The sequence below is a fragment of the Callospermophilus lateralis genome, chromosome 10 (assembly GCF_048772815.1).
Source record: "Callospermophilus lateralis isolate mCalLat2 chromosome 10, mCalLat2.hap1, whole genome shotgun sequence".
Taxonomy (NCBI): Eukaryota; Metazoa; Chordata; class Mammalia; order Rodentia; family Sciuridae; genus Callospermophilus; species Callospermophilus lateralis.
The window spans coordinates 114,929,891-114,940,796 of NC_135314.1; the positions used below are offsets into that span (position 1 = coordinate 114,929,891).

Here is a 10,906-nt window from a genome sequence, read left to right on the forward strand (position 1 = left end):
CCAAATTTTATTTTACAGGAAAAAATAAGGAGTCTAACAATTGGCACTAACTTGAATTTTTCACTATTAACACACATAACAATCAGTTCAGAGAATTAGATAATATTTTCATGGAGTATTTAAGAATTTCATAAAAATCTATTGTGGGAAGCCATTCTCGCACGTGATTGGGCACCTTCCTGATTGGGTGTGAATTTTCCCCTGAATTTCTTGTTCCCAAATAAAAGTCCACTCCCTGGCATGCCCTCTCTTTCTCTCTCTCTCTCTCTCTCTCTCTCTCTCTCTCTCTAGTCCTGAGTAAGTCTTTCTGCCCCGCCAGGTGGTTCAAGGTGAGAGCCAGAGGGGAGAGCCATCTCGGACCTGGTCATAGAAAAAGGTAATTGAGTCTGTGTGTTTATTTCGATCTCACTAGTTAACTTCTATGCTATGAACCTCTTTAATGAAACCAGCGTGCTGGTCACGCGGTGGAATCTATAGGAAAGTATCATATACAGTTTTGAAATACTGGACTTACATGTACCTCTGAACATTAAGCATAAAATATGGAGGTCCTTGAAAATGCTGATACTATTCATAAATGTTTTCCAAGTTCTAACCAATAAACAAGGCATTAATAATGTATAAATTTGCGAAGATTGTAGAAAAGAGACAAATTTGTAACAACATCATGTTATTTTGTTTTTAATATGCTAAACAATCAACTGAAAATCAGTAAAGTGTAAAATGAATTATAACAAATATCAATTGCTATCTTATTAACTAGCAATAAATAATTTAAAAGGCAGATGACAAAAGATCATATTTAAAATTTACCATGATTCCTATAAAAAGAAAGATTAAGCTAAAAACTATATGTGCAAGAGAGAAACTTTAAACATTAAGGAAGTCATTAAAGAAGATATGGATAAATGGAAAGATTGTTAAGTTTGGATATGAGGTGCATCCCCAAAGTTCTAGTTAATGCAGGAATATTCAGAGGTAAAACAATTGGATTGTGAGAGCTATGATTTCATCAGTCCATTCTAATTTGAATGGACTGACTAGTGGTAATTGTAGGCAGGTGGGATGTGGCTGGAGGAGGTGGGTCACTGGGGATGTGCCCTGGAAGAATGAAATTGTCCTGCAGCCCATTCCCCACATTTTTTCTCCCTGCTGCCTGACCCCACTTTATGCCCAGAACACTGGAGTCTGCCATCTATGGACTGAGACCTCTGAAACCAGGAGCCTCAAATATCTCTTCCTCCTCTAAGTTATTTCTGAGTATTTTGGTCATGGAGAAGAGGAAGCAAACTAAAAGAGATGTTTCAATATATTTTTGAACTTGATATGGTGAATCTCACATTTTTCCAGATGCATATGTATTAAAACTTTTGAAAGAAGACTGAGAGGGAACTACTCTAGCAAATATCCAATACTGTATATTATAAAATTTAATAATTAAATAGGAGTAGTATTATACACAGTGCTTGAGGTAAAATGTAAAAAAGAGAGAAAGGAGATGATTCATACGTGTGTGTATGTATAGTAATTGCACAGATCATAAAATTGACATACCACTGGAGAATAATTTATCACTTTAATTAGAATTAGGATAATTTGACAATATTTGAAAAAAACAAAGAAAAAAAGTCCTTGTGTATAATATAAAAATTAAGTATTAGATGGATATCATTATCCTAATGTTTTGCTCGAATTTGGGACCCCCAAAAGACCACCAGAGACCAAGATCAATGTAAGCAGCAAAGAGGTGTTTATTGCGAGCTAGCTTGGTCCTCTGAGCACACACAGCAACTGGTGACACTGAGAGACCCAGAGCCCAGGGTTTGCAGCAGTTTTATACACTTTTTGGGGAAGGAGGGACTTCACATACATCATAGCATCTCTTAGCAAATCATCACACACCTCAGGAAAATCATTAAACAACTCTAAAACATGATCAGCACATTCACTAGCGGGAACAAGTTGGGTAAGGGTGATTGGTTAGTACAAGAGGGGGATTCATTTGAACTGATTGGTTTAAGCCACGAGGGGTGTTCATGCTGAACTACATGGTTTCCCAATATGTTATCAGCCACCATAAACTACTGGGAGGGTCATCTGGAATCCCAGGTTATTTTCCCTGTCTCATGCTAATTGGTGGCTGCTAGGGGGTTGCTATGTGTCCTCACCTAGTCTCACTGAGTCAGGGACACCTGGTGCTGCAGATCTCTCTTGTTATTTGTAGAACAACTCAGCAGGGTAGGTATGTGCCTAGGAGTGCTCTGTGGGTCTTTCCAAGGACAAGGGTCACGCCCCCTTCCTTGGACTGGCTTTGCTCTGAGGTAGAGGCTGGTTTTTCACTAAGTACACGTATGAAGACAGGAATGGTGTGACTATACTTTGCATACAACCAGAGATATGAAAAATTGTAATGTGTGTAATATGAATTGTAATGCATTCTGCTGTCATACATAATGATTAAAAATAAAACATAAGTATTATACAAAATGAAAAATTACCCAAAAACATGCAAAATTAGAAAAAAAAATTATATGAGGGCACAAATATACAAGTAGCCTAATGAAAAACATAGGAAAATACTGACCACATTTTAATCATCTAAATATTTGGAGTCTTAATCATCTAAATATTTAGAGTCTTTATATTTTAGAGAGGAAAAGTTCTAAAATAAAAGTAAGAAGTCTCAAAGAAACATTAATGTCAATGAGCACTTTCATATGTCCAGGAATCCATGAAATAATTCAATTGAGCAAAGTAAATTAACAATAATCAACATGTGTATAAATAGACACCCCATCTCAGTAGCATCAGCATCATAAAGATTGAGGGTTTTAGCTTTTCAAAGAAATCATTCACACTAATGATTTCAAGCAGAAGTATTAAAAAAGATTGTTTCATTTCAGCAAGTTTTTGCAGTGAAAATGTTTACATAGTTATTTAAAGATCCAAATTGATTTTTTCAGAAACGTTTCTTCAAAAGCTTAAAAGTTTTAAGCAACATTTAAAACTCAACGACTTTATACAATTTCAAACTCTAAACATAATTATTTTAGATGGCTAAAACTGTCATATTTAAAAATAAATAAGAAGCAAAACCCTAACATCCCCACAGTTTTTTCCAAGTTATTGAGGGTCTGCAATGAAAGTACATGTCCTTGCAGTGTAGATGTACATCATGTAAGTCCCTACCCCTGGCTTTGTGGTACTGTCTGGCAAAGTCTCTTTCAGCCTAGAATTCCCAAGACAAGCATTTGCAGAGACTTTTTAGATTTTTATCCTCCAACAACTAGCACTGACCAGATAAATATTTGCTTAGCAAAATTCAATCTTAACTTCTTTCTCAGAATTTATAGGCCATTTTTCTCTTTATATTTATTCCCACAAATATAAATGAAATCTCACCCACAGATTTATCTGAATGACTAAATAGTGAACAATATATTTTTAAATTCCTGTGTGATTCAGAACACTAATGAATAAATTCTGATATTATGATTTAATATTTAATATAGGTGCACTATTTCAAGTTAAGTATGGATTTAGTTTTGTATGTGTGAGTAAAGTTAATTCTGAAGGACTTTAAAGGACAGAAAAAGGTAATTTGGAAATATTCTAGGCTGTTAGCCTGGCTTAATTAATGTTAGTGTGTCTCTGAACAAATGATTTCTAAATTGCTAGCAAACTATAACATGAGTAACAAAATAAACAAATAAAACAGAAATGTGTTCACATTCTTCTTTTAAAATTGCCAGATTTAATAAAACAATATAACTGCAAGGAAAACCAGAAGGCCCAGGCAGGACTTACCAGAAGCAGTTCCCTATCAGATGGCCATGTTAAAAAAAAAAAAAAATATATATATATATATATATATATATATATATATATATATTTATTTATTTATTTTTGGTACTGGCAATTGAACTCAGGAGTGCTCAACAACTGTGCCACATCCCCAGCCCTATTTTGTATTTTATTTAGAGATAGATTCTCACTGAGTATGCTTAGTGCCTCACCATTGCTGAGGCTGGTTTTGAACTCCTGATCTCCTGTCTCAGCCTCCCGAGCCAATGGGATTACAGGCATGCGCCACCGTGCGGGCTCTAAATATTATATTATTAACCAGCACTCTAATGTTATTCTAATATCTTTATAATATTCCTAGCTACACCTAAGAGATGAGACAATAGATGAGGAAACTGAGAGTGAGGGGCCATGCTTATATGCCTGCTTATATGCGTTATCATCTTCAATTTAGTCAACACTGAGCCAATTCAGGCTCATGCATCATATTTAGGTTTATGTGAACAAATACTGTAAGCCATGACTTTGACACTTTATGGAGCTCTAAATACATAAATATATGGAGAAAGATGGGTGTGTGCATATTCTCGTATGTGCATGCTCTTCTACTCATGTATATGCAAAGTTAAATGCTTTTCAGTTTGAGAACGACAGTGGAGAAGCATCAACAAGGCTTCCCAGTTATTGTGGTCTGTATCAATGATTAACATCCCCTGACTGTCTGCCCTCATCCCTCCTTCCTTCTGTGGCATTCCCCACTTGCCTAACCCAAAGGCCAAGCAGCGAAGCAGAAGACGGACTAAATTTATCTCCTACAGAAACTCTTCTCCCCATCTGGCATCATGACAGATGATCCTTTTTACATTTTGGTGCAGAATGAGAAACTCAAATCAGGAATTCTATATATCAGAATTACAGCTACTCTCCATAAAGGGAGGTATTTACAAGAACAGAGCCAAGAAGCCAAATATCATAATGCTTCATCTTGGAGGCTCTGGAAGTAGACAGCCAACTGCCATTCTATCAGCTGTGGTCACATTCCACCCTCAGTAAAATATCTATCATCTCTAAATTGGGGATTAAACTTTAACCCAAAACACAGGGAACTGAATGATTGGCATAAACATTTAGGTCAAGGAACTTCTTAAGAAAACTGCCTCAGATATCTGATAAATACTACAAAAACTGATTTTGTACTAAAAACAATGCCAAACAAAACAAAACAAAACCAGAATACATTAACAATAACTTACAAAAATGTTTGGAATTAAACAGACATTCCTAAGTAATATAAACACACTTCATCTCATGTCTTTCTTCCTGCCTAGTTCCCAGCTTTACTTGTTGCAGTCATGGCCAAGTTAAGAGTAATCCCCAATCCGTGCTGTCTCAGTGACCCTTTTATACCTGGACTGAGCAGCCTCAGCCCTTCCTGTTATCCAGAGAGAAAGAAAACCTCTCCATTCAGTCTCTTGTCATCTAAGCCAGGCTCCAAAGAAGTTGATATTCATCTCAATACAACTGAGAACTTATCAGACAGAACATCTGTTAATAATGATGTAGTAATGTTGGCCCACCTGGAGTTATATTTTGGACACCTTGAGGAAAAATAAAATATTAAATAGGTTTACCTTTCATTTTAGAAAGCAGTGTTAATTTCTAATATTTTAAAGACTTTCCAATAACAATTATTTTCCTTACTTGGCTTAAAAAACATTAAGAACTAGGGATTTTCAACATTCAAATAACATGTTATTTATTTATTTATTTATTTATTTTTGTGGTGCTGGGGATTGAACCCAGGGCCTTATGCATGCAAGGCAAGAACTCTACCAAATGAGCTATATCCCCAGCCCAATATTATTTTTTTTGACAAAGAGATTTTTACTTCAGTATAAAAATCTCTAAACACAAATAGCATGTAAATTGGATACCGTAAAATAGGTTCGGGTAATATTAAAATGGAAAGTTAATCTGTAACTTAAAATACCATAAGATTTATTTTAACTGCACAACTTTGTTTCTACAGAGTGGATGAATAAGTCACTGATTGACATGTGAGAAGACTAAATGTTACCCAGTCACTATTTTGACTATATTTCCAGGGGATAAGGAAAAAAACAAAAAAACAAAAACCTGATCCTCTCACATACTTTAAATCATCTCTGAATTATAATATTTAATTAAGTGCAAATGTTATACAGTTGTTGATATATTGTTTAGGGAATATTGATAAGAAAAATTTTACACATATTCAGTAAAGTTTTAGTTTTTAAATATTTTTGACCCACAGATCCAACATTGGCTGAATCCTCAGATGTAGAACCTCTGGATAAAGGGCTGACTGTGGTTACTAATGTATTCAAAAGAAATAACATGAAGAATCTAAGTGTGAACCAGACTCACAAAAACAAGAGATCTTACCAACTATCAAGCTTTATCTCTTCTTTTCAAGAGACAAGTAGCACAGACTCAATCCAGAGAGAGATTCAGGAACATTCACATGACCCCTAGACCTTTTCTTGCCACTTTGAGACACATTCTGGCTCATATTGCTAAGTAATGGATGCAGCTATGTGACCTAATAGGATGGAGCTGTTTTGCTCATCTCCACTGTGTACGCAGGTTGTTGCAGAGGGTTTTTGACATTTTTTCGGTGAGCTATGCCACAGAGAATCCACGGATCCTAGATTTGTTTACTCTACAGATCTCAGCCTGCTCCATCATACTGTAAGCATTACGTGGATAATGACTTTTTTTTTTTTTTTTAACCAGCAAGTACCATCAGTTTGGCAGGAGCTGTGCCTTTGTATGTTTCCAAAGAGACCTGACTAGATGGCTTTCTTCCCTGAGGGCCAAGATGGCATGTTACAGAAGAGAGGTTGCAGGCTTTCTGCTTAAACATTTCCTTCCCAGAATTATTACAAAGTAGTTCAAAGTCTTTATAATACTTGATTTTATATAATGATGAGGCAAAGTTCAGAAATATTCCCAAAAGGATAGTTGGGGAATTTTTAAAAATTTGAGACTTGTATAAAAACTTTTATTTTCTATGCTATTCTGTTATTTAACTTACAAGAACAAAGAGTGAGCTATACTCTAATTCATCTCAAAAATTATTCAAGTAACTCAGCATTCATCTTGAATAGACTTGATAAAGTTTTTCATATGTTAGAGTTCAATTTAAAAAACAACTCTGATACACTGAAGTATGTTCTTACTATAAATCAACTCACAAATTCACCCTTTTTCAGTTTTCTTTTCTTTTTTTTTCCAGCAAAGTTCAGTTTTTTTTTTTTAATTGAACATATTACAAGAATTTAGTCAAAAAGACCAAAACCCATGTCATCATCAGACTCCTTGGATTCTTCTTTCTTTGCTTTCACTTTCTTCCCCTCAGCTGGGGCAGCTGCTGTGGAGGGTGTAGGACGTCCTGCTGTTGCTGCACCAGCTGCTGAAGCAGGTCCACCAGCCCCTACCTTGCAAATGAGGCTCCCAAAGTTGACATTGGCCAGGCCCTTTGCAAACAAACCAGGCCAAAAAGGTTCAACATTTACACCAGCTGCTTTAATGAGGGCATTAATTTTATCCTCCATGACGGTCACCTGGTCATCCTGCAGGATGAGGGCACAGTAGATCCAGGCCAGCTCAGAAACAGAGGCCATGGTGCTGACGGCTGGCACTGTGCTCGTCGCCAAATGAAGTGAGGGCCTCACCCCAGTGCGACCTTTGCTTCTCGGAAGGACTGAGTACCTTGGTGGCACCTGAGGAAAGACTCTTTTTCAGTTTCCTAAGTTTTCAAAAGAGAACATTTTGATTTCATTAGAGATTTCCTACAGATTGAGTCCATACATTTTTTGTTCTCAATAGTGTAAAATTTATAATATCCTTAATTTCATTACATATGATTAAAATAGAACCTCTAGACTCCTACCAAATCATATCTACTCATGTTTAGTACAGGTGAAGTTTTCTTTCCCACATGTTTCCTCTGTAGTTTGTTAAATCAGTGGATTTAGAAGCAGTGGATTTAAAAGCAACAATCTACTTTGTGCAACTGGCATCCAAAATGGGAACATTATTCTGGGACTGAGCTCTTACAGGAGCTGACACCAACTTTAGGCAGATAGTATCAGAATTGAATTGAATTCCAGAACTTTCAGTTGGTGTCCAGTGGAGAATCACTTGTAGTATGCATAAAAGAGAGAGGAGTTGGGGGGGGGGGGGGAAGAAAGAAAAGAGTAAGAAAATCCACTATTACACTATTATCATTTGGTTAGGAGGTGTCCCTCAAAAGCTCCTGAGCTAATGCAGGAATATTCAGAGATGAAATGATTTAATTATTAGAGCTGTAACCTACTGTCAGTTCTGCACCTGCTCTATCCCAGACAGTTGACCCGAGATTCTGGCAGCCTGAAGAAAATACAGGGGCTCATAGGGAGATCTTTATTTGATGGGTGGGCCACCTGAGCAGCATAAAGTCCTTATCAGTTTATACGAGAAACTGCAATAAAGCCAGCAGGGTGCCAAGCATGATACCATTGGTTACATAAAAGTACACATGTGCTATTGTTCCTGACCTGCAGAAAATATCTCAGTTATTCCTTCCTGGACATCCGGATGAGTGAGCCTGACCAACACCAATTTCCTTACATTCCACCCCTTTAGTGTTCCTCACTGTACAATGTACATGACAGATGTTTTCCGTGAAGATTCTTTGGCCAGGAGGCACAGCCCTGTGCCTGTAATCCACAACAATATAAAGCACAACAGCAAATTACTAACACACAACCTATCCCCAGCAAGATAAGCAGGACTCATCTCCATGGGGCAGTCAGGGTAGGCCACCTTTCTTGTTACATTCTATTTGCTGAGTTTCAAGGGCCAAGGTTTGTGGTGCCTGGCTTACATGATGGTGCTTATCTGCTATGTAAACACAACACTTGGTGCCTCGGAGGGAACGTTATTCTGGGACTTCCATATTGGGAGGCAGTCAGTATATCAAGGTCCATCCGATTTTATAATACTATCTTCCTTATTTGGTATATTTCTTCATTTAAGAGGGCAAATGATTCACAGGTGGCATTGAGGGCTTTGACCATGGGCAGTGTCAGTGCGGTCATCTCGATCTCACTGACAATGGTGGCCTCTTGTAGTGAGAACAAAGCTAAGGGGTAATACCACCATGGAGTACATTTCACATGAGTCACTTTTTTGAAAGTGTCCCCTTTGGATGGCCACTCAGAGGTATGGCCCTCCCCACATTCACCAGCCATTGGTAGGTCAGTATGACCACCCATGTTATCCACATACCTATAAATAACCTGTGGGGATGGGGTAGATAAGACTATCATTTTGTGGCTCTCAAACACTAGAATTATTAACTTTACAGTACACAAGACTCATGGGGTTTACTTCATAGGTACTCCTGCCGCCTTGTTCCCAATACGTTGGGGTATCTTCTGCTTAAGTCCTACAGCTTCAGCAGGGAGCCAACCTATGGCACCTACAATGAATAATCTATGATGGGTTGTAAGCAATTCACCTGCTATTGTACATCTCCCCAAATACAGCTTTTTATCTAGTTCTGTTGAGGGTCAACCTCACGTCACATGTTTGTGACCAAGTTCAGTTAGAGGCTGTTGCTGGATCGCTTCACCATGGCAGGCTGTCAACAAAACTCAGCAGCTTTCAGTGCACACCCAACATGCTGATTGATTTGACAAGAGTGGTATGTATGTGTGCCCAGTTGACCAACAAAGGCAAATCCCATCCTTCCAGTAAAACACAGGTCAATTTTGAGTCTATGAAAAATTCTGTTGCAGGCAGCAATGGCCAACCTGGCCACTGGACCACACGGTCAGAGGTGCTTCCATGTTTTTCTTGAACTCAATATGTTTGAGCAATGCGGATCTCATAATTGGCCAGAGAGACATGATAAAAGTACCTCTAAATATAACATCACCAGAAGGAAACATGGGATATCTGACTTTGAAGCAGGGTGGGGGTGGGTTGCTCTGTTACCAGTGGAGTCACATGCAAGTTGACTTTCAATTTCATTCTCAAGGAGCTATCAATGTAACCCTCTGCATGTGTGATGCTATTTCTATCCAAGGCCATGTCCAGGTGGATTTCTGCTCTTTGTCTATGGATTCAGGAGCTGGCAGCAAGATGTGGCATTGCCATCCAAAGCCTGGCTTCAATAATTCATCTGGTGACTTAATTTGCAATTGGATGGGCACAGCAGCATGGTGAGCAAGGCCTCTACTATAGGCCAGTGTGGATGGAAGGAATAACTACTAGGGGAATTCATCTCTCCTAGGTCTCCTTCCCCTCTCTCTGTGCCTCTCAGACACATTGATATGAGCATCTTTCCTCCACTATGATCTTCTACCATGATGTGATGCCTTACTCTGAACCCAAAGTAATGGAGTTGGTTGACCATGGACTGAACTTCTGAAATTGTGAGCTAAAATAATTTTTTCCTCCCTTAAGTTGTTCTCTTTGGCTTTTTTTGTCATAGCAGAGAAAACCTAATTCACACACCCACACACACCACACTTCTGATGTGAATCATGATTGGTTTAAGAGAAGTAGAAAAAACACTTTGTCTTTCTTCCTACAGACCACGAGGGTATTTCCAAAAGAAATATATTAATCAGTAGAATGAGAAAAGATCACCAAAGAGGTAGGTATCATTCCATCCTCTGAAGGCCTGAATATAACAAAAAGGAGAGAATAGTGAATTTAGTTTTTTTTTTTTTTTCTGGAGATGTGGCATGTTTCTTCTCCTGTCCTCAAACGTCAGTTTTTGTGGTTCTCAGGCCTTAGTCTCCTGTTGGGGCCCAGAGTACTGGAACCCCTGGGTTCTCTGGTCTTCAGGCTTGAATTAGAACTAGTACTTGAGGGGCCTCCAAGTTGCAGACAACAAATTATGGGGCTTCTCATCCTCCATAGTTACAGCAGAAAATTCCTTATAGTGAATTCTTTCTAGGAATCCATACACATCTTGTTGATTATGATTCTCATGAGAACCCTGACACACATACCTAATTTAAATACTGTACTCTTCAATTAACAGGGTTTCAAATTGTCATTAGAA

At 37.9% G+C, this 10,906-nt stretch overlaps 1 protein-coding gene across 1 annotated transcript; it reads right to left on the reverse strand.

The window, feature by feature from the left end:
• Positions 1-7,124: 7,124 nt before the first annotated feature.
• LOC143408898 (large ribosomal subunit protein P1-like) lies at positions 7,125-7,469 on the reverse strand. The gene is made up of 2 exons (XM_076868820.1): positions 7,404-7,469; positions 7,125-7,322 (listed from the first exon to the last, which is right to left on the reverse strand). Exons 1-2 carry the CDS (start codon positions 7,467-7,469, stop codon positions 7,125-7,127), a joined length of 264 nt encoding a protein of 87 aa, XP_076724935.1.
• Positions 7,470-10,906: the final 3,437 nt, after the last annotated feature.

Bases quoted from the DNA above. Each gene is read 5' to 3' on its own strand.
- LOC143408898 (XM_076868820.1), bottom strand. From the start codon at position 7,469: ATGGCCTCTGTTTCTGAGCTGGCCTGGATCTACTGTGCCCTCATCCTG. The intron at 7,323-7,403 runs GTCATGGAGGAT...TTGTTTGCAAAG, and splicing joins TGCAGGATGACCAGGTGACC to GGCCTGGCCAATGTCAACTT.